At 44.8% G+C, this 23,875-nt stretch overlaps 1 protein-coding gene across 6 annotated transcripts in view; it reads right to left on the bottom strand.

Annotated features, from left to right (window-relative positions):
- The window catches only part of chd3 (chromodomain helicase DNA binding protein 3), a 39,260-nt gene extending 18,174 nt beyond the window's left edge, over positions 1-21,086 (bottom strand). For 2 of the 6 annotated variants that reach the window (XM_061066173.1, XM_061066170.1), the window contains exons 1-33: positions 20,687-21,086; positions 17,254-17,381; positions 16,966-17,154; positions 16,747-16,871; positions 15,426-15,664; positions 14,696-14,829; positions 14,447-14,576; positions 14,052-14,251; positions 13,251-13,526; positions 12,956-13,159; positions 12,537-12,760; positions 12,277-12,429; positions 11,945-12,041; positions 11,624-11,815; positions 11,332-11,532; positions 11,061-11,198; positions 10,384-10,505; positions 10,079-10,252; positions 9,410-9,548; positions 8,985-9,116; positions 8,604-8,721; positions 7,108-7,232; positions 6,784-7,015; positions 6,302-6,486; positions 4,017-4,194; positions 3,583-3,669; positions 3,101-3,186; positions 2,584-2,717; positions 2,357-2,501; positions 1,100-1,262; positions 837-994; positions 237-432; positions 33-149 (exon numbers count right to left, since the gene is read on the bottom strand). In XM_061066173.1, coding sequence (XP_060922156.1) covers positions 33-149; positions 237-432; positions 837-994; positions 1,100-1,262; positions 2,357-2,501; positions 2,584-2,717; positions 3,101-3,186; positions 3,583-3,669; positions 4,017-4,194; positions 6,302-6,486; positions 6,784-7,015; positions 7,108-7,232; positions 8,604-8,721; positions 8,985-9,116; positions 9,410-9,548; positions 10,079-10,252; positions 10,384-10,505; positions 11,061-11,198; positions 11,332-11,532; positions 11,624-11,815; positions 11,945-12,041; positions 12,277-12,429; positions 12,537-12,760; positions 12,956-13,159; positions 13,251-13,526; positions 14,052-14,251; positions 14,447-14,576; positions 14,696-14,829; positions 15,426-15,664; positions 16,747-16,871; positions 16,966-17,154; positions 17,254-17,381; positions 20,687-20,870 — 5,305 coding nt within the window. In that variant the 5' untranslated portion in view covers positions 20,871-21,086. The remainder of the gene's footprint in view (positions 1-32; positions 150-236; positions 433-836; positions 995-1,099; positions 1,263-2,356; positions 2,502-2,583; positions 2,718-3,100; positions 3,187-3,582; positions 3,670-4,016; positions 4,195-6,301; positions 6,487-6,783; positions 7,016-7,107; positions 7,233-8,603; positions 8,722-8,984; positions 9,117-9,409; positions 9,549-10,078; positions 10,253-10,383; positions 10,506-11,060; positions 11,199-11,331; positions 11,533-11,623; positions 11,816-11,944; positions 12,042-12,276; positions 12,430-12,536; positions 12,761-12,955; positions 13,160-13,250; positions 13,527-14,051; positions 14,252-14,446; positions 14,577-14,695; positions 14,830-15,425; positions 15,665-16,746; positions 16,872-16,965; positions 17,155-17,253; positions 17,382-20,686) is intronic. The other 4 variants (XM_061066172.1, XM_061066176.1, XM_061066171.1 and 1 more) reach the window with 4 other exon arrangements.
- Between the last annotated feature and the right edge of the window lie 2,789 nt (positions 21,087-23,875).

Raw genomic sequence — 23,875 nt, 5'->3', positions numbered from 1 at the left:
CTCATCGTACGTGTTCACAGACGGAGACGCACCTTTCTTCACGTCGGCCACCTCCGACTTCTCCTTGGTGTCTGGCGCTTCCGTTGTCGTGGGCGTCTCTTCGCGCTTATCGTTGTCTTTTTCCTTTTCCTCCGCCGTCTTCTCTCCTTCTGCGGAAAACCAACCACAACCGGACATCAGATTTCATCCAACCAAGTTATCAGTTTATTAATATTCTCTTGTGTTTTAGCTTTTACCTGATTTCTCTTCTTTTAACTCCGTGTCTTGCTTCGTCTCCTCTTTGCTCTCCTCCTGCGCTTTCTTCTCCTCTGTCGTGGCAGCTGGAATGTCTGTCGTTTCTTTCTTCTCCGCCTCTTCCAGGTTGTGCTCCTCTATATTTTCGGCTTTTTGACAAGGAGACGCACTCTCTGGTGTCTCTTTTGTCGAGGACAGCTAAGGACGGGGACAGAATAAGGGATCGACAAGTTGGTATTTACTGTATTTTTCTGTTATAATGGCTTTAAATCAGCTTTTAAGTGACTGCATTTTTAATATATCACACTACACCAAGCCAGAGTTGTGCATGTTTTTCTCTTTGTGTTATTAATTTAATTTCCTTAGGATCATCCCGAGCTACATCAATTTTTATCCATGATTTGGTTTCAAATGTAGCTGTACAATACAGTACCTCACAAAATGTTTGACAGTAAAGTAAAATATATATCATTTGAAGTTATTGGTTAGATAAATTCAATAAAATAGACCAAAGCAATTTTAACAAATGCATTAATAACAATTGGATGATTAGGAAAATGGGGTAAGTGGGCAATAAAGATGTTTTGAAAAACGTGTCCCACCTCTTCAGGGTCTCCAGTCTTGTTGCCCTCCACCTCTTTCCCCTCATCCTTCTCCTTCCCTTTCTCTTTCTCCGGCAGGGTCTCACCCTCCTCTTTGTCCTCCTCCTTCTCTCCCTCCTTTCCGTTCTTTTCCAGCTTGTCTGCAGGAGCAGGGGTCGCTGCACATATTCATACAAATACACACAATATGCCGGGTTATGTTCAACTGCTGCCCTTTACATGGAGCGCCCCCTGCTGGATCTGGCGTGTGCATTTTTGGTTACCTGGCGTGGAGGTGCACGGTGTGTTGCTGTAGCTGGCGTCTGGCGTGGGCGTGGTGGTCTTCACTGCGGGAGAGGAGGCCCTGGAGGAGGACTTGTCCACGTTGACCTCAGGCTTGAGCTCTGGGAGACTCCACCGTCCGTTGATGTGCTCAAACTCCTGGATCTGAACACAAAACACAGATAAAAATATTTAAAAAAACTTGGCACAGACTCACTTCACCGAGTATCACCTGATTTAACCTCACCACCCACATGGCCCGTTTGTCTGGAAGTAAATCATGTAATCCCTGTGGCTTAGATAGCGGATCAAGATGTCGACAAGTATTAACAATTTGGACTTAAAACCAGATTAAAGATGTTTGGATAAACTAAAATAAACTGGGAAACTGGAAGTAGTCAAACAATCAGGACATCTTTAGAGATATCACTTGCTCAGACCTGAAAATGACTTACAGTCCGTCTCACACTGTTAATGTGGGATCACACCAAGTTATAGTCCAATCTTATATTTTGATATAACTAACAGCTGTTTACTCTCCTGCAGCAGTATCACACTTGTATTAAGTTACCGCTAATGCAAACCGAACATTTCCTCCTGCTGCTGCTTCACATTAGTCAGATAACGCCACGCAGCTTTTATTGTGAAGCAGTCGTAGCGGAGAAGAGACGGATTTGTAACATTTGTCACTGAGTCGACGGGATCGTCCGACAATGAGGAAACACATAATGATACGAGAGCCACGAAAAGAAGTGATGAAATCATCCGTAACATGACGAGTTAAAAGACAACAGGCTGAGCAGCTGTTTCAGACAAAGCGTTTGCTGTTGTATTAAACCGCACTTGCTGTTTCCACGGCAACCGCTGAAATGGAAAGGATGAGAGCATCAAGGCTCCGGACTTGTTACGTTCAGCACATTTATTTGGATGCCACACGAACAGAATATAAAGAGGGACGACATGAAAGCCCCCCCAAAAGTGATGCCGCATCATCTTTATCGCCCTCTGGTGGGCGGCTTTAGTAAAGGTCATGGATGGGATACTAGCCAAAAGGTGAAAGTGCAGGTTAGATACATTTTTCCATTACGTTTGGATTTAATTAATTATCTGATTCTATAAAAATGTGGTGAAATATCATCGACTCCACTCTGGCTACAAACGTGCTACATGGCAGCATTCGTATATGGGATATTGTATATTATAAATGTGTTCTATACAGTTTAATCTTGACACTTGAGGGCCAACAGCTGCAGCCTGACCTTCTTCTTGACGAGGGACATGACGCCGATCCGCGTGAGGACCGGCTGGCGACACAGGCCCTCCCTCGGGACGCCGTCTGCGAACGTCTCCGCGCCGTCAGCCACCGGCTCGCACAGGTGACGCATGAAGAGAGACACGTACGCTCTGGGAAAGAAACATTTGGTTAAACGATGGACACCAGTGGAGGAAGCTCATGTTTGAACAGTTGAAATCATGAATTTCTTACTTGAATTCTTTTTCAGATTTGCCCCTGAGGTCTCTCACCAGCCACTGGGAGGAAAAGGCGTCCTGAGACGGCATCCCCCAGCGCATCACTGCGTTCAGGAAGGCCTTCCGCTGGCGTGTGTTAAAGCCCAGCACCTGTCAATGGACACAGTTGAAATAATACCAGGCTAAGAAACGACAACTTAACTGACATCCATGTTCAGTATTTCTACTCCAAACAGGTCTGACTGCCTAATAACAGCGAAAATAAACTTTGAATCCTATTTGAACACTTGTTGCTCATTATAAATCACGTCCACCACTATCAGGATGATAGATAGATGAGTTCAAGAGGTTCAGCCTTGCTGGACGTGAAAAGGCTTTGCTGCCACGTCCGATTTAATATTGCTAGATTGCTAGAAAAATAACTACGAGTGCAAGTTGACTTTAAATAAAGACCGACAGATTCCAGTAATATCTCAATTAAAAGAAAAATGATGGAAATGAAAGCAGGCCTGGTTTCAGGGAGATGTACAGACCTCAAGGTTGCCTCCAACTCTGGCCAGGAGAGGAGGCAGAGGTTTATCTTTCTCATTCCTCATTTGGCGTCGCGACTGCCTTCGACCTGCACATCAAAGCGGGCAAAGAAAAATGTTATAACAGCAACAGTAATTTTTTTTTTGTATGTTTTAAATTTGCACATTTTGCAGACTTCTCTTTAAAATCAATAGATCGACATCGACTTCAAATCAAAAACTCCTGAAACGCCCGGAGCACTTTCCTCTCAACTGTCTGAAGGAGGAGGTGGATGGCGGTTTTTGCATTTTTGGCAAAGCGATTTGTTGGACTCTGCCAAGCAACTGTAACAACTAAATCAATTTCAAACAGTAATTTAACACAGGCCCAATACAGTGTGTGTTACAACAGGAATCTCTCGCTGTTCACGAGCAGCTCTGCTAGACGTCTCCCTCTCTCCCCCTGCTTTTTTTTTTTTTTTTTTAATTTGAAAATCCCTCCTCACCCTCTGGTCGATCGTCAAAGTCCTCGTCCTCCTCCTCGGAGCCCACTGAATACTCGGACTGGTTATCTGAAATGTCAGCATGCCACTCTGAAACAGCACATGGTGGTCTGTCAATAGGCCAGGCCCATTCACGTCCACTGTACAATAACTCAAAACAGAATAGAGTAAAATCCTAGGATCATATGATTACAATGATCAATCTTCATCGTAAATTTAAAAAAAGAAAATGTTTTACTTCTGTCCTTCTGCGGCAATAATTCTCAGGTTCAGGGAAAGAGGATTTCATTTTTTGAATCATGAGTTTCCCAAAAGGAAACTTAAACTCCTCTTCTGCTGCCAACACGGCCGTGATTCTGAGGTTTGACCGTCGTAAAACAAGTCGGATGAGTTTATGAGACATTTTCAACACGTCCAGGTCCAAACCGAGACCCTACCTTGGTCCTCCTGGGCTGCGTCGTTGTAGTTGACGGGCTTGCGGTTCCTCTTGCCTTTACCCAGTTTGCTGGCGAGGTCCTCCTGCTGCTGCTCGTAGTGGTGCCGCAGCAGCTTCTCCCAATAATCAGGGTCTACGTTCTCCTCCTGCTTGATGATCTCCCGCTCGATCTCCTCCACCTGGAACATCAGATTAAGTACACGCAGGTTAGACGAGGCTTTATGAAGCTCTTTACAAATGTGTAAAGAAAGGAAAAGTGATGTGGCTCTGAGGGTTAGGGTTACTTTCACAGATTGTGGATTGTGCACCGCAAAAAGCTATTCTAATTAAACCTATACAGGAAATCGTTCCTCCCAACCGCAATAAGACTGTACAACTCCTCTACCTCTGTCAGAGCCACCATCACAGAACTGCACTAAATATACCTGTCTCCTTGCACTGTGTACATGTACAACACTCCGCTTCATATACACTTACTTCACATCGTATGTGATATGTGTTAATATAAACCATATTGATATTATATATCATTTTATACAATAATATTCTCTTTTGCACACTCTGTCTACATATTCTTACACTCATAGTATATTATATTATCTATTGTATAGTCAAATACTTATATTTATATCTCTACTATATATTATATCATACTCTCTGTATATTCTTTGTATATATAAGTCTATATACACATATTTATACATGTGTACATGTTATTATTATTATTATATTTACTATTATTATTATATATACTGTTGCTGCCATTATTACCATATACTGCTATTATATTGGTATAATTACTATCATATATAAATATATATGATGTTATATTATATACTATATATACTGTACTATTTTTAAATACTGTCTAACAATAACATTACCATCATATCATCAGTACTATTACCATCATCTTGCCACTGCACCTTATCTACCTATTTATCTTGTGTTTCTGTTTTTATTCTTTCTACCTCAATATTTTTTATTTTATTGTATTGTATTGTATTCAAATATACCGGCTGCTATGACGACTTAATTTCCCTTCGGGGATGAATAAAGTAATCTATCTATCTATCTATCTATCTATCTATCTATCTATCTATCTATCTATCTATCTATCTATCTATCTATCTATCTATCTATCTATCTATCTATCTATCTATCTATCTATCTATCTATCTATCTATCTATCTATCTATCTATCTATCTATCTATCTATCTATCTATCTATCTATCTATCTATCTATCTATCTATCTATCTATCTATCTATCTATCTATCTATCTATCTATCTATCTATCTATCTATCTATCTATCTATCTAATATTTATTATATCCTACAGAAGGAAGCAAGAACAGGTTTACACACGACCCTTCATGTATTTTCTCAGTAAAAGATGATGAACATGTTCTATGAAATGAGAATAAACATAATTTACACCTAAAATGTGACTGTGAAAGTCTCGCCCACGAGAGGTTTCCAAAGCGTGGGCTGTAACTGGGCCTCAGAACATCTGCTGCTGAGCTGAATCCTCACTTCCTCTCGCATGATACTTTTTTTTTTTTAAATGCAACTAATGATTATTTTCATTCTTGGATAATCTGCTTATTATTTCCTTGATTGGCCAATAAATCATTTGCTGCCTGAAACATTAAGTGCAGTGTCACAGAAGACAGAGACAAGCAGAGACAAGCTGGACACAGCCATGAATTATCCACTAATTGTTTCAGCTAAGTTAATGAGCCGTGCACACAATGTTTGTAAGCGCACGACCTGGGTGTTGCTGAGTCATCCATCTGTATTTCTTGTATTAGTAGGTAAACACAATAAAACACAAAACAAATAAAGTTAGTGGTTTCTCCCTTGTGTTGCTCTCTTCTCTCCGTCTCTGTAGTGGTTTAACTTCCATACATCGAGGCTAATTTGTGCACTGGGAGAGTAAACAGAGGATTTGTGCCAGAATTTAAAACTCAAATGATTTATGAACATGCGTGTGAACCCGGAAACAATCAGGGAGACGCTCTGTCTACTTCATCTTCCACTGTGAGTAACTGCAGGGCTTAGAGAACAATTGCTCTCTGCAGTAAACTCCCACTGCCTCTGCACCCCCCCCCGACCTGTCGGCTGGTCTACAACACAATTTGGTCAAAATACACAACACTCCTTTCCTGCACCAGTCCTCCCACTCCTTCCTCCAGTCACAGCTTTCCTGTTTATCCTCCCACCCTGCATCAGTTATTAGTGTAAAAAACTTGTTATTAACTCTTTATTTTAATTCACTCTCACCTTATCCTCCTCTCGCACCATGTACTGGGCCACTTTAAAGGAGCTGAGGTACTCGTTCATGTTCTGGACGTCCGTGTCGTCGGTTTCGTTCTGGCTTCGGTCCAGCAGCCTCTCGATGGCCGTGCTGTCGTAGTGGATGACGTTTCCCTCGTCCTCCACTTTATCCCCTGTGGTGTTTTTCATACCTGAAGTTAAAAAAGTGGAAAACGATTGGTCAGCTGTTTCCAGACTAATGTCACAAATGAAAATGCTCTTGTCAACCAATCAAAATCTGCACGAGACAAACGTTCACCTCTGGTCAACTCTTGTCAAGAGTAATTTCACTCAGGAGAAGACGCCTGGCAATTTCCCTCTATTAAAATCAAACCTGTTCCAACATTGACCCGCAACCCAACATCATTAGATTTGACTGGAAATCCTAATTTAATTTGACAAGAGCTCGTCCACTTCTAATTTTCACATGTAACGGTATCCGATGTCACCTTCTCTCTGATCCTTGAAGAGCTCCTCTGTTCCAAACTTGAGGATGTCGTCCAGTTCCTGTTTGCTCATGGAGCCTGCCTTGGACCCGAGGCCCGGCCGGACCACCAGGTGGGTCAGCATCATTTTCCTCTTGGCCACCTGGGTGATCCGCTCCTCCACGCTGGCTCGGGTCACAAAGCGATAGATCATGACCTTGTTGGCCTGCCCGATTCGGTGGGCTCGGCTGAACGCCTGTGTAGAGAGGGACGAAGCCACAGGTTGAACACAATCATTCTTAATTTTGGACACAAGGAATTTCAACCCTCTACATCCGTGTGTGGCACCTGTATGTCGTTGTGAGGATTCCAGTCCGAGTCGAAGATGACGACTGTGTCAGCTGTGGCCAAGTTGATCCCCAGACCTCCGGCTCTGGTTGAGAGCAGGAAACAAAACTGACAAGCACCAGGAGCTGGGGGAAAAGACACAGAGGGTTTGTGTTAGAGGATCACACAGATAATAATATGAATATTTTCTATTTAATGACAGAATCGTATTGATACTAACACGTAAATGACAAATGTAGATACAGGGAATACTGGAAAGTCCCAGATTTGTATATCAAGCCTGTTTTGTAAATCTTTCAACTTCAAAATTCATTGTTTGATAGTTTTTTGTTTGTGTTTAACTGATGAAAATCTATAACTCAGTGCACTTTATAGAACAGCCCATATTCCCATACAAGCAATAACACATCATTCACACACTGACTGTGCAGTACGTAAGGGGATTTAATGTCTTGCTCCAGGACACTTCTTTCAGCTTGAGGCCTGGAGGAGCCAGGAATCAAACCACAAACCTCATCTGGTGATAATAGGCAAAACTCTATTAATGTGTTTTGCATAGTTTTCCCATGAGGCTCTAAAGTCTCATTCCAGGTTAATATTACACAAGAGTTCACCTGAGGTGGTAAACGCAATCGTTCCAGCTTCAGGAATGCATCACTCACCTGCAGGCTATAATTCAGAGTGTATAATTCAATAGCTCTCATTGACAGCAGCTACTTAGTGAAATGGCAACGCTTCACATGCAAACAAAGTTAGCATGCCCCCTGGTGTTCACCACACTCTGTAATATGAATACATCAGCAACTGCAGGAACTGGTGTCCCAGCAGGAAGACACTGTGTCATTTTGACACTAATTCTTAAAGATTACAGATAATTGTCTGTTCTCGACGCTTTACCCGAGTCTCAATCTGCTTTAAACACCCACCTCCTGTTACAGCAGTAGTGGAGAGTCAACCATGAACTAGGGGTGTGTGACATCTCCAGTCACGCTATATGTAATTATATCATATCGATATATTTATGAAGATAAAATACACGAGCTGGAAAACTGTCTGCGAATGTGTTTAATTGTATTTTTCATTTGGATTCTGACTAATGAAGCAACTAAAATAGCTGACAAATCAAAGATCATCATCACTGTGGTGATGATTTTTCAGTTCTCTCTTTCCTCAGGTGTGTCGTATAGTTTTGTATGTAAAACATCTGCAAGGCAAGTTAAAGTCTACAGTAGAGGGAGATCCGGTCCTGGGGGGAATTGTGATGGCTCAAATTTCCATCGTGCCCATTTAGCCGTGAGGCAAAACGAGAGAGCGGAGGACGACATTTTCTACATGCGCTGGAAGCAGATGACCAATCACAGCAGAGTGAGCCAGCTGGCATAGAGCCCTCCCCTTCTCCTACACTAACATTATCAATCAACATATTCTGACTGACTCTGCATCTTTAAAGTGTCCAGTCACCAAGAGAACTCGCTACACAACCTCCAGTGTCTCACCGTTGAAGCGGTCGATGGCCTCTTGTCTCAGAGCTCCCGTGACGCTTCCGTCAATCCTCTCGTACTTATAACCCTCATAGTCCAGGAAGTCCTCCAACAAGTCCAGCATTTTAGTCATCTGCAAACAGAGGAGGGAGAGAGAGAGCTGGTGATGTGTGTACTTGATTAATCACACACACACACACACACACACAAACACAAACATGCACAGCTGGAACCGCAGTCTGCAGCTGAGCCTTCTGGGGGGATTCATGGGAATAATATAACATCTGCGACGGGGGATATCCATCTGGTGTGCGTTTATACACTTGCCTGTGTTTCTGCATTGTGTATGTGTGTTTGCGCATTTGTGTGTATCTGTGCATCGATGCAAGTGTGTACCTGTGAGAACACAAGCACCCGGTGCCCCTGCTCTTTCAGATTCCTCAGCATTTTCTGCATCAGCGTCAGTTTCCCGGAAGCCTTGGTGAGGGCCGACCCCTCGTAAGCACCGCTGGGTGTTTTCGCAGCTTCCTACAATCAACAACACAAGAATAAACAACAACAAATGAAGAATTGGATCTCAACTGCAATTTTGACTGTGTATCACATTTTTAAGGGGTAAAAACATTACCTTTAATGACCACAAGGTGTCATTGCTTATCGATTTAGGATTAAAAGTGAAATGTAAAAGAAGGGAAATGCAAGCATATCAAAGAGACGTGTACTGCTACTGTGTGTGTGTGTGTTTGTGTGTGTGTGTGTGTGTGTGTGTGTGTGTGTGTGTGTTTGTGTGTGTGTGCGTGTGCGTGTTTGTGTGTGTGTACCATGGAGGCCACAGGGAAGAGGTAGGGGTGGTTGCAGCACTTCTTGAGGTCCATCATGATGTTGAGCAGTGACACCTGGCTTCCTCCCTTCGTGTTCAGAGCCTCGAAATTCTTGGTCAGAATCAACTTGTAGTATTTCCTGTGTTTAAAAAAAAAAAGGTGTGAATAAAGTGTAACACAAAGACTTCCTGTTGTTGTCTCCTCTCTACCCTCCATTGTTCAGTTCTTACTCTCATTTGTTTTCTCTTACTGGTGCTGTGGAGTATTCCCACTTTAAACTTCAAAGTTCCATATTAATATATAAGACATTGAAGGAGCCATATTTTATCCTGTGGGAACCCAAAGGAGCACTTTAAACTGCAGTGAGCAGTATTTTTGATTTATGTCTCCTCAGTGTGGGGCTGGATTCCCGTAAAAAACAATAATCATGGTGAATGAGTTGCAATTTCTTTTGTTCTCAAAGAAATTGTCGAGCTCACACAGAAGCCACTGGGCTTTTCAGAAAACCAAAGTGACCACAGCTTCTTAATCACTTTCTATGTATTTTATGAGTTCTCCATTGTCAATCACTTGCATCTCCAAGTGTCTAAGTCTCAGCAGGAGGTTCAGGTCATGTGGTTATTTCAGTAAATCATCAGCCTACATCCTCCCCCCCTACTTCTGTCATACTTCTGCATCGGGCTCAGCTCCACCCTGACAATCAGCTCGGTCTTGGCGGGCATGTTCTTGAAGACGTCGGCCTTCAGCCTCCGCAGCATGTGAGGCCCCAGGAGGTCGTGGAGCTTCTTGATCTGGTCCTCCTTGGAAATGTCGGCAAACTCTTCCAGGAAGCCCTCGAGGTTACTGTACGCAGGGAGGTGGAGAGGGTGGGGAACATAGGTAATGTGTATTAGGTGATTCCAGCTAGTTATACACAGTATTCTATGGGAAAATCTTCTTCCTGAATTTCAGCATGTGTATATTTGTGAGTTTACTTGAAGCGGTTGGGCGTGAGGAAGTTGAGCAGGTGGAACAGCTCCTCCAGGTTGTTCTGCAGAGGAGTTCCCGTCAGCAGCAGCTTGTGGTCGATCTTATAATCGTTCAGACGCCGGAAAAACTGCAAAGAAGGACGAGAAAATGTCAAACTCTGTCCCGTCGTAGATACGTCCCTTTATATACTGTACATTGATATAATTTTTCTCCTCGAGGGGTAGTACACCAGTAAAATCCTCAAACCAAAACCTCCGATGATTTGGTCGATAGTAAATAATGTAGTTCCTGTCATTCTTTACAACATGTATGACTATTCATAATATTTAGACAATAACTGATACATCTGCATTATTATTGGCCACTTTTACATCTCATTGATATTCATGGGAGCATATAGTGTTTGGTATTGTTTAGTATACTTTAAATACCCATATGAACTGTTAATTGATTTGGTTAAATACAGTAAACAGAAATTACATCCAAAAACTACAGGACATGTAAAATGTTGTCATTACATGGTTTGTCCACCAGAGGACTGCCCCCTATTTTTGTCAACTGTACAATGTCCCGTCAACACATTTTATGATATGTTCTTTCCACATTAATGTTAATAATCTTGTTTTTTTTAATCTAATTCTGTCTATTTTTGTATCATTGATTCATTTAAACTGTTTACTACCTTGGACTGGTTGTTCTTGAGCCGGTGAGCCTCGTCCACCACCAGACAGGCCCAGTCGATGGACTTGAGAGCCGTCTGGTCGATGGTCACCAGCTCATAGGACGTCAGCAGCACGTGGAATTTAATAGTAGCATCCCTCTGCAGTAAGAGAAGCACAAACAGAAGGATGAGCAGAAGTCATTTGATATCATGTTGTTTTCTTACATTTTAGGTTATTTAACGGCATGTATGAATTAATTTTCTTGCTCAAAATACTGAGATTCTTCCTCACCCTCAGTTTAAAGGTCTTCTTTCCTCCTTTGACAGCCGTGTCGTCGAAGGTGAACTCGTTCTCTCTGATGATGGCTCGACTGTCCTTGTCTCCCGTGTATGTCAGTACGTAGAAGTCGGGTGCCCACATCTCGAACTCCCTCTCCCAGTTGATGATGGTGGAGAGCGGAGCGCTGACCAGGAACGGGCCCTTGGTGTGACCCTGAGGATCAGAGAGAGAATAATCCACACTCTGCTTCGGTATCATCATTCACAGGGAGGTGGAAATAAGACAATAACAATAACCCTGGTACCTCTTTGAAAAGTGAGTAGAGGAAGACGATGGTCTGGATGGTTTTGCCGAGGCCCATCTCATCTGCCAGGATGGTGTCGGTGCCCTGGGACCAAGAAAACCGAAGCCAGTTCAGACCCTCGAGCTGGTACAGGTGCAGCGTCCCGCCGGTCGATGTGACGAAGTCTGGCTGCTCTTCGTATTTTATCGTAGGCTGGAGGGACAGAAAAAGTCACGTAGAAATTGTAGAAATGGAGATTTGGTGTAAAATATTAAGATATGAACAGGAAGCTGCTGTAAATCAGACGCCACAATATCGAAACTCCAGCAATAGTTGACTCACGTCAGTGACGGGTGAAGCAGAGGAATCCTCTTCACCCTCTGGGTTCCTGCTCCTCATCTTCCTGGGTTTGTCTGGATCCTCCTTCATTATTAAATCTCTGTTGGATAAGAAGATATTATCAAGTAAATGCATTAATCAGCCAAGTGACAAAACTCCTGAATCCGCCCTCTTAATCAAATCTGCTCCAAAGATTAATGGTTTCTTCCTTGGCCATTATTCCAACCATCCACCAAGTTTCATTAAAAAAAAGTTTGACACTTCTTGCTTGTTAGAAATTATAGGTTCTTTGTTTTTCCGGTTTTAAATCTGTAAAGTTTAATAGTCAGTTCTACCTGTGCCTCCAGTAGTTGGCCTTGTAAATTGCAAAATCAGGGATATCCAGGTCGTCTCTCTCCCAGGTGCACTGGTCGTAGGTCAGGTCTCTCCACTTCACCAGGTAGTGGTACGTCGCCTTCTTGTCCACACTGACGGACAAACAGTGGGAGCTGATGTTATGTTATTGAGCTACTTATGTCACAAATAGCTCACTGAACAATCTTTATTGACACACACACACACACTGAAGCCCAGAAACTGAAAGTAAAGACTGTACCTGTGGTTGATGATGCGGTGGATCATCATCCACTCAGGCTTGATGCCATACTTGTAGTATTTGTCATCCATGATGGCGTACTCAGGATCCTTAGCCCTCCTCTTTTCGCTCTTTCCCACTCCGTTCTCGTCTTCTCCTCCAGAACCATAATCCAGACTGGGAGGCTCGTCCATGTCCGTCTTCCTCTGGTAGTTTCTGTACATCACCGAGTGGAAGATCTCCAGCTGGAGGGAAGACGGACAAAGGGGAAGAGAAAGAGAAATGATGATTTTATTAGTTGAAAGGATTTACGAGAGTGAAATGTCTTTCACAGTCTTCCATCTTTGTAATCTTGTATTTTTTTCTGTGCAAAAAACTGTCAATTTGTTAAAGTATGCTTTCTGTATTTGAATCTCACTTCTCCTTCATCCCCTTCTCACCTGGAGCTCGGTGATCCACGTGCAGTGCCAGTAGGACTGCCCGACCAACTTGACAAAGAACTCCCTCTCGGCTCTGCCCTTCATGGGTGGCGGCGGGGGGGCGTCCGGCTCGGCGTCAGGCGCCGGGGGAACAGGAATCGGCGATGGAGGCTCTCCCCACCGCCAGTGGAGGATTTTCTGGACGCGACCTTTGATTTGCGGACACTAGAGCAAGGAATACACGTGATATTCAAAATCTGAATATGGACGTAATAGAAATATGAGATTTGTTGCAGATATGGGAGAAGTAACGAACCGTGCACCGTGGACACAGCCACTCTCCGTTGGGGATCTCTGGCAGCGGCGGGTTGAGACAGTGGATGTGGTACGACGAGGTGCAGGTGTCGCAGCACAACAGTTCCCCCCCGTCTTTGCACACCCGACAGAACTCCATGTGGTCGTCATCCTCCTCCTCCGTCTCGATGGGGATCATAATCCCGGCTCCGACGTCTGATATCACCCTGTCCTCGCTGTCCTCCTCAAAGTCCTCAAAGTCCTCGTCCTTCGCTTCCCACTGGATTCCTTCTTTTTCCTGGCAAAGGATTAAAAACAGGGAATGTCCTGAACACAGCGTAGGAAAATCACAAAAAGAAAGCCCACTAAATACAAAATAGCAGGCTTCCTGTGGCGTTTTTCCAATTGCACCTGAGACATTTTGTTTGTCTGGTCATGATACACCTGCGTATCGATTTTTGTGAAGATCGGTCAATGTGAACACATTCCGGCGGTCTCGGGGGGCACCGTTGAGCCATTTTGCTACGCCCATTGAAAATTCCTCCAGAATATGTAAATGTTCACCACTTTCTAACTTTCTGCAAATTTTGGTAAGAATTTGAGCATGTTAAAGCCCTCAAAAAGCCAATTCATTTGCCTGAATAATAATTAATAATAATAATAATCCTTACAATTTCAATAGGGCCTCACCTGTCAGGTCAGTGCTCGGGCCCTAATGAATGAAACTCAAAATGCTTTCCTCTTCTGAATATTTATCCATCCATCAATCTAAATAAGAATGCGCGTAAGCAAAATCGACGTATGCTTGTGAAGTTGTACTCACGCAGTGCGGGCAGCTCCACTTGCCCTCGGGGGCCTTGTCCAGCTCCGGCTCCAGACAGACGAGGTGATGAGCTCTGGGACACGTGTCACACAGGATGATCTCCCCCCCCTGCTGACACACCTCGCAGTAGTCCTGATGATCCGTCTCGTAGCCCTCGCCCTCCTCCTCCCCAGGGACTGGAGCTGGGCATGAAATGGCACATAGAGGGAGGAAGCAGAAGGAGCTTTTATACGACTGGGATTGCTTTTCACAATGAGACATCCTTTAAACTGAAAAAAAGTGAATCTAAGCTGCATGATTCCCCAACGTTTGCCCCAGGAGTTTTTTTAGGACACGATCATCTTATATATCATTTATGAATTTGTGCTGTACATGTAAAAAGCAGTTTCCCTTACTTTTCTTCTTCTTCTTGGCAGGACGTCCTCGCTTGTTCTTCTTGACACGGCCGGAGCTGTCCGAGCGAACCGAGGAGCTGTGGACGCTGGAGTCCTCCTGCTCAGACTCGTCCTCCTCTATATCATCGCTCTGACGGAGAACAAGAAAGAGTCGAGGACTTAGTCAAAGAGAAAAGGAAAGAAAATGAACCAAGGGTGTTTACAGAGCTCCTTCCACTGTATTCAGCACGCCGTGAACTTTATACTCACGGAGCAGCTCTTCTTCCTCTTGGCACCGATGGGCGACAGTTTGATACGGATGGGTGCCATCTTTTTAGCCTTTGCTTGAGCCTTTTTCTTGTCTGAGACTCGAGGGCTTTTACTGCGCTTTTTGTAGCCAGGGCCTGGACGGATAAGAAGATCATATGCAATGGTTGAGATAAAAAAATGACAGGGTATTCTATGTGTTAAAGTGATGTGTGGATCAATAGTACACTCAGTTTATTGTCTGGTACTAGTATGTCAACCAAAAAGACACGTGACTGACTGTTGTTTATTAATATGCCTCTTAAACATCTGATCTAGGGTCAGTATTTACTGGAAAACATTTTTCTATGTCCGAACAATTAAAAACATGAATCGCACCAATTAAAAATGATATCAACCTACTTATTTTCACTTCTTTAGCTGCATTACTCAATAAAGGACTGTGAAACTGACAGAAATTCTAAGGGTGTTACAGGGGAGGGAAAGCTTCGGGTCTGAAGCTGACGACTGACCTTTGCCCTCTTTCGTCCCTTATTCTGAGATCATAAGCAATGGTTTAGATAAAGATTGACAAGGAATTCTATGTGTGAAAGTGATGTTTGGATCCATAGTACACTTAGTTTATTGTCTCGTACTAGCATGTAAACCACAAAGACACACGACTGACTGTTGACAGAAAATCTAAGGAGAGTTCCGGGGAGGAAAGGCTTTGTGTCTGAAGCTGACGACTGACCTTTGCCCTCTTTCGTCTTGGCTTTCCTGATTGGTGGTGGCTGTGGCGGCGGCTCAGGCGAGGCGGTCGCTGCAGAGACCTGCTCGGCGACGGCGATGGCAGCAGCTGCAGCAGCCGCAGCGACGGCGGCGGCGTTGCCCTTAAAGGGATTGTTAGAGCTGAACTCCCTCCACTTGGCCCCCAGGATGGTCATCATCTTGGACATGGGGATCTTAGGGTTCTTCTTGGCGATCATTGGCCTGTGAGCGAGAGAGCAGTATCGTTGAGAAGATAGAAACCGCGGCGGACAAGGCAAAGAGCAGACATCTGACTTAAATTAACCTCTTTAGAGGCGGTAGACTTTAAGTGGAACAACCTCAAGGACAATTTTTCTGCCTGAGTTCGAGTTGAGCCAAATCTGACAACCAGATAACCACCCATCACACACATATTAGGCATAATGGATCACTCTGTCTTATCAGAGCCGGTGCAGGTTTGAATCAGTCACAGGGGCAGAGGCACGTTGCCACTGACACACTGACCCACTGACAGCACGGCTGGTCGGCTAACACAACCGGCTGACACGATAAAGACACAAGTGCCAGAGGGAGACACATTCAAGTAAAAGTACTTGTGCCCTTTTAACCCAAGGTTCATGGATCAGTGTTCGGTCGTGGACAGTTATTTCTGAACGATTCTTCTGGGTGGGATGAAACTTTTGATAGTTAAACATCAGTGAAACAGATTTTAAAAAGCAGCTGTCCTGAATACTGTACAAAACGGCTTACAGGGAAATACATCTTCTCTGTCTCTTGCATAAGAAATCTTGAGTTGTGTACTTGATCATTGTAATCATGTGCGTGAAAGCCAAACCCTGAGCTTTTCATAAATAGCTAGTGGAGCAGGAAAATCTGAAAAAAATGACCAAACATTTTAGTGTGGACTGGGAAAGATTAGCTTTTGCAAGACGTAAGGATTTGTGTTCGGCCTCGTGGATATTGATTGTGACTCCATCACTCTTCCACCAGTACTTAAAGGGGACATATTATGAAAATTCCACTTTTGTAGTGCTTCTACACGTTAATTTGGGTATCGGGCGTGTCTACCGTTCCAAAAACTCTTGAAAAAAAAAACTCCCGCGATTTGTTGTGGTTCCTCTATGTCAGAAACTATATGCTAGAGTGCGTCGAATGGGAAAAATGTTACAGACATTTCATTAAGACCCCAAGGAACCATATCAACTTGTGGTTAAATGGGCATAATATGTCTCCTTTAAGGTATTTCTGATAACACTGTACATGTGCTTGTTCATCACCATGTAAACAGAAGAGGAGTTTCCTACCTCATGAACTGGCTGAAGGCTTTGTAGTTGGTGAGTTCGCTGTAGTCTTCCTCTGTGAAGGTATGATCAACATCCTCCAGACCCCACTCCTTTGCCAGCTGGGCCGAGTTCTTCTGCTCCATTGGCTGCCGGGAAGAACCCACCAATCAAATGAGAAGGGTCCCGACACACACAAGGACGGACGTACCGTATAGATGTGTTTGAGCAACAACTCTTTACCTTTGATGATTCCTCCTGACTGCTGTCCCGCTCCACGTCATCTTTTTTCTTCTTCTTGGTTTTCTTCTCCTTCCTTTCTTTATGTTTCCTCTTTTTCTTCTTCTCCCCAGATCCATAGTCGCTGGCGACACTGTCGGAGTTCTCGCCGAAGTCTCTCTCTCTGTCCGAGTCTCTCTCTACATTGCTTTCCTGAAAGAGGAAGATGGTGCAAAAAAAAAATAATTAAGATGGTGTGATAAAGTTATCAAAGTGGGAACAATCCAGTGTGTGACAGCTCAACAAACGTACGATCTTCTTGCGTTTCTTTGCTTTTGCAGGTTTCCCCTCTTTGTCCTTCTTCTTTGTGTCCTTCTTCTTCTTCGGCCGTCCTTTCTTCCTGCACGGGACCTCTCTGTCTGACGCCTCTGCCTCTTCTTCTGGGGAGGCGGGCGCAGGCGGGGGGGAGTTAAAGACAGCGTGAAATGACAGACAGCTATCACAATCAGATGAACAATAATCTTCTCACAACACTTCCGAACAAGCCGGCTAATCCCCGGCGGAACATAATTACACTCCACAAAGACCTGCATGATAGCCAGTGTGGCTGCAGCGACCTCTGACCTTGTCTGAATTACGCCACATGCTAAGCTAGATACAGTTTGTCACAGGGCTGTAAGTCGATTTGACAGCTGGTGTTGCTGGTGCCACAGATTAGGGATAATTGGTTTATTGTGACGCGAACCATCTCTGGTGAAAATTGTTGAGTGTGTGTCTATATTTTAAACCCCTTTGATTCGCAATAAACAACAGCGGAACAACAAATTGAATCTGATTTAAATATGGGCTGCATTTGAAAAACATTTGCTTCCAGGGAGCAGAGGAAGTGGAAATAATGGAGTTGAGCCGAACTTCCTTGGTAGAATGTAATAAACGGACAGAGCGAGAGAGTTTATTTACCTCTAATGTTGATGCTAATACTCTCGGCTCCGTCTGGATTGGCTAATAAGCTTGACCGTACACTGAGAAATCATCAGAATTTAAGATCAAGAGGTTTCTGCTGGAGTCACAGTCTAAACAGTTAAACCTCATCCACTACCTCACAACCAGCCACGGTGCTTCGATCACATCCGACACACACAGAGGCCTCATGCTACTGTAAGACCTGAAGACATCAATTATCATTCCTTTTTTTCAGTATTAATTGATATCACCAAGTGGTTTATGATAAAGAAATAGCACCGGGGTAATATCACAAGTTCAGGGAAAGCAATTCAACCTGCAGCCTGACCTGACATGGAGTAAACAAGGAGTCAGCTGCAGCCCTCAGACAAAATGCAGCAGAGCATTAAAGCCTGACCCAAACACAAGCTGTGTGTGTGTCTGATTTTATTGTCTGCCTGCTTTTGTTGGTGCTCGCTCCCTCCAGCATCAGCAGCACCACCAGCAGCAGCAGCAGCAGCTTCCTCCCTCTCTCCCTCCTCCACCACCAGCCTCTGTGTATCCGTGCAGCCGCTGAAGACGAGCCGGGGGCGGCTGCAGCACGCACGCAAGGCCCCGGTGATCCAGAGGCCGCTCCCCCCCCCCCGCGGCTCCGTTATTCCCACAGCCGGGACCGTGACCCCCCTCTGTGACCGCTGCTAGAGGTCGTCAAGGGGTTAAAGCTCCAGCCTGACACTGATCTATCCGTCTGGCACGGTCTGGCACGAGTCGAGCTAATTAAAGACAATGCATTGCCTGATTCCTGCAATATGCATATAGGAAGTGAGCCTCACGTTTCCTCCTTTAACGACACATGCACTGTGACTTTAAAAGTGTTTTTACCACATCTGCATTGCATCCAAGCCAATGTATCACCATTGTTCCCATGCATGTTATAAATTATGTTCTCTACTTTGTGCCCCCTGTAAAAAAACAACTTCTGTCACAGCAACTTCCAGGAAAGCCACGTGCATATCACCCAATCCTTAATATCCTGTATTGCTGCAGAACTCCTGCACATCCTGCAAAAAATAATGATAATAATAATAATAATAATAATAATAATAATAATAATGATAGTGATAACGCAGCTAATTAGAGAGCAGGTATGCTGAGCTAGCAGAGGGATCTGCACCCTCATGTCCTGGAAGTGAGCAGCGTGCAGCAGACCGTGTCCTGTTTTGACCTGTCATGGCCACAAAGGGGCAAAGGGAAGTGTGTGTGTGTGTGTAGGGGGGGGGGTGAGTGTGTCCACGATTTCACACCATCACCAGGCTTTTATGTGAGCACAGCAACAAGCTTCACCTCCCCTGGAGATGGGTATCCAGCACACTTCTATTTATGCTCAGCCTGGGGCCAGAGGACTCTCCAGCCTGCACGAGCCTTCAGGGCGACCTTGTTACCAGCAACTGTCAAAGGGATTTAAGGGACAACTCCCCCCCCACCCCACCCCACCCCACACACCACCCACCCACCCCTCTCTCTTTTTCATGGTGGGTATTGAGTGACCACAAAACCCAGCTGGGACTGAAGTGGGTTTACAAACTTTTTTTGGCTGGTGGGAGAAGAGGAAGTGGAGGATTGAAGGAAAAACAACACATCTGGATTTACATGCTTTTTCTTGTGGAGCTTTTCACTCCCTTGTGTGTGTCTTTTCTTGTGTTGCAGCTGCAGGTGTGTTCAGGCGTGTTCAGCAACATGTATGTACAACAACTATGTTGGCGGGGAAACTGGACTTTTATCATTATTGTTATTATGTGTTTCCGTTTTACGAGCATGCCATCTTCTACTGTGTAATACTGGACTTGTGGAGACGCTCCGGACATGATACACAAACTGCGGCTGCACTCCGGACATTGTCCCCATTTCTGCACAAGTAAAAGTATTTTTATTTTATTTTTGGTGTGCACTACTCCTGTACTGTACTGGACTTGGGTAGACGCTCCGGACGCGAGACACAAACTCCGGACACTGTCTCCATTTCTCCACAAGTATAAGTGTTTTTATTTGATGTGCACTCTTCTACTGTACCACACTGGACTTGGGGAGACACTCCGGACGCGAGACACAAACTCCGGACACTGTCCCCATTCCTGCACAAGTAAAAGTGTTTTTATTTTTTATTTGATGTGCTCTACTCCTCTACTGTACCACACTGTACCACAAGTTATTTGATGTACTCTACTCTTGTACCCCACTGGACTTGTGGAGACTCTCCGGACATGATGCACAAACTGCGGCTGCTCTCCGGACACTGTCCCCATTTCTGCACAAGTATAAGTGTTTTTATTTTTTATTTGATGTGCTCTACTCCTCTACTGTACCACACTGGACTTGGGGAGACGCTCCGGACGTGAGACACAAACTCCGGACATTGTCCCCATTTCTGCACAAGTAAAAGTATTTTATTTGATGTGCTCTACTCTTCAACTGTACCACACTGGACTTGTGGAGACGCTCCGAACACTGTCCCCATTTCTGCACAAGTATAAGTGTTTTTATTTTATTTTTGGTGTGCTCTACTCCTCTACTGTACCCCACTGGACTTGTGGAGACACTCCGAACACTGTCCCCATTCCTGCACAAGTACAAGTGTTTTTATTTGATATGCACTCCTCTACTGTACCACCCTGGACTTGTGGAGACTCTCCGGACATGGGACACAAACTGCGGCTGCACTCCGGACACTGTCCTGCACATTTCTGCACAAAAGTAAAGTGTTTATATTCTCTCTGTGCGCGCTCCCGTCTCCTGGCTGTTTTACCTGGCGCGGCGGCGGCGGCGGCGGCTGTTGCAGTTTCCCGAGGCGCCGCCGGAGAGTTTATGTCGCTTGCGTCCTCGTCTCTGTCCCCGTCGTCGTCGTCGTCTTCTTCTTCATCGAAACCTCCTCCCTCGGAATGAACCACCATGCCCTCGTCTTCCTCGCAGCAGCGCAGCGGAGAGGACATTCTCCTCCTGTCATCGGGATCCGTTCCTCGCGTCCCGTCGGAAAAGCGGCGCCGGGGTTTGGGAAAATAAAAATATAAAATATACAAGAGATTTTCTCGCGGCCGATGTTTGATATTTTATTTAATATTCAAATCGGCCACGGGAGAGAGTGGGGGGCGTTTTGGAATATTTTTACACTAGGCAGAGCAACAAAGATGGCCGCCCCTCTTATATTTATTTTTTAACAACCCCCCCAATAAGAAAAAATCCCCTTACATAAAAAATGGCTGACTATATTATTTCAGAACGCGCCCCCCTCCCTCCCTCCCTGTGTGCGCGGCTGTCTCCCGTGCGCGCCCCCTCCCTCCGCGAAAACGTATACATTGTTGCAAAGGGGAGAGAGAGAGAGAGAGAAAAAAAAAGTGTGGAGGGGGGGCGAGTGCATGTGAGTTACATTGTTACTTGTTTGTTTCTTTACTGTCTGCCCCCCCCCCCTTTTCTTTCTTTCCTCCCTCTCACACACACACACACCAAAAAAAACACACACACACCCTCTCTCTCACTCTCTCACTCTCTCTCTCGCTCTCTCTCTCTCTCTCTCTACTTCTTCTCCCCCCCCCACCACGACAAAGTCCGGATCAGTCACGAATCCGACCCACTCCCCCCTGGTGTCACTGTCACTTTTTGCAGGATCACACTACACAACAACTCTCGCTTTCCTGCATTGCAGAGCCCGACACACATCTATCAAACATGGCCACCTTACAGTCTCACTGGAAGCCCCCCCTCCCCACCATGGTGGAAAGAAATATTTTGGAGCACTGTGCATGTGTGTGTGCGTGTGAGTGTGTGTGTGTGTGTGTGCTGGGGAGGGATTCAGAGAGAGAGAGAGAGAGAGGGAGAGAGAGAGAGAGAGAGAGGGGGGTTGGGAAAATCTGCCGCAGCCATGCCCAGACTTACATCAGATTGTATTGCTTAAAAATTAACTACTTGTGGTGGGGATGAAAATGATTCACAATATGCAAACTGCAGGAAACCCACCATGTTGAAGCAGCTCGGAGCGACTGGTTCATTCCTGCAGACGGAGGTTTGATAAAAGACACACGGGAGACGTTATTTTAAAAAATCGGATTGTGATAAAACGCAGAAGGCCGAGTGGAATCCCTACACACCCCGGCCAGCCCTCGGTTTCTGCTCTGGGCTCGTGTGTGTTTGGAGAAAAAGCAATTTTGATTTGCTGCTCACATTCAAAAACCCCTCTGGATGAAACAGGAGGTCAGACAGGAGACAGTGGGACACCGGTGCACACACAAAACATGGAGGAGCAGCCGTGTGGGTTCAGGGAATGAAAATGTCATGCAGGAATAAGGATTTTAAAGATTTAAAGCATTCTAACAGGAGAAGCTTATTAAACCTGCAACAACTAATGCAGTAATTATACGGTATAACCACTGAATATTTAGTCAGAGCAGCAAAAGTCCATTATTAGAAGAGGCCTTTGTTCTTATGACTCTAATGAAAGTCTGAAACAGTAGCTGGACAGAAAACCTTGTATTACAGTGTATTTACCTGATGACTAACACATCTGAGCAGCCTGATGTGATGTCGCACTGACCTCTTTCCCTATTAGACATCGTCTCAGTAGGAAAAAGCACACGTGTAACTCGTATATGAAGTCATTAGGGCTGGATTCCATTCAGCTGCTTCAGTTTGCTTTTCCTTCCAAGGAGAAAGAGAATCAAGGAAACGTCCTCATAGTTGAACACAATGGTTTTGCTTCGACAGTAGGTGTAGATGGAGTTGTAGGTCAGAGAATAACTCAAATCTGACTCACACAGTCAAAGTTTATCTAGAGTAAAGAAAGCTATATGAAAACTATAACTTATTCCCACAGGTAAATAGGATATTTCTTAAGATTCTGATTCACTACAATGGAAATAAAAGTCTTGCTTATGCTCTTATGCTCATAAATGGTTGCCACAACGTTTTTTTTGCAGTAGGTTATTGAAAAGCAATTAGAAAAGGACCTAATAAGCATGAAATCACAGCTGAACTGTAACCAGGAGTGTTTCAGGGGACTCTCTTTGTTACTGCAAATGTTACTTTTGGTTTTAACCTAAGTCCAAAACCTTGAATGACACCATTTCAAATCCCAGAAACTAGAATTAATTGAATTGTTGCAACAACTTTTCAAAGAGTGACGTACCAACCCTGGATATTTCTGTCTAATGTGACAAGAAAGAGGGAAAAGAGAGAAGTGACAACAACGTGACAGAAGGTGAGAGTCTCCATTTGAACGTGTTGCATCATGACAGCTCATCCTTCCATACCTCCGCTACTCTGAGTCAACCACGACTTCTGCCTCCTCTCCTCACCTGCAACTCTGTCAGCCACGGCTTTCATTCCAATAACTGGAAACCATGTAAACAAGCATTTCAATTATGCATCATCGGCTGTGCACTCTCCTCATCCTCTCTCTCCCTCTCTCCCTCTCTCTCTCTATCTCTGGTGCAACAGGTGTCTGAACAGCTACTGGCTCGCACACGGCCACAAATGAGAAGGGAGGAATTTGTTATTGTCAGATCCAACGACCACATCTGCCAAGAGAGAGAGAGAGAGAGAGAGAGAGAGAGAGAGAGAGAGAGAGAGTGCGATGCAAGAAACACGAGTGGGAGGGGGGGGGGAGATGTTCCCACCTCCCATCCCTGAAAGCCTCTGGCCACTGATGTGTCTGCAGTTGCCAGATTGTGCGGCTGGCGAGACGGCCGCAGTGTATGTGTGTAGTTTATATATCCTCACCCACAGCATCCCAGTGTGTGTGTGTGTGTGTGTGTGTGTGTGTGTGTGTGTGTGTGTGTGTAGGGAGGGGGTATCTGTAGCAGTGACTGTGCATGTGTCTGACGACGTGTCTACACTATGGGAGAGCCAGATATGCTGGCGGCCCTGACACACTGCACTACTGTGCTGTTGCTGTGACTGCTTCCCCCCCCCCCCTCCTCCCCCTCCGCCACCAACCCACCCCCGT

This window comes from Limanda limanda, chromosome 22 (genome assembly GCF_963576545.1).
Source record: "Limanda limanda chromosome 22, fLimLim1.1, whole genome shotgun sequence".
Lineage (NCBI taxonomy): Eukaryota > Metazoa > Chordata > Actinopteri > Pleuronectiformes > Pleuronectidae > Limanda > Limanda limanda.
This window is presented reverse-complemented; position numbering and strand designations above follow the sequence as displayed.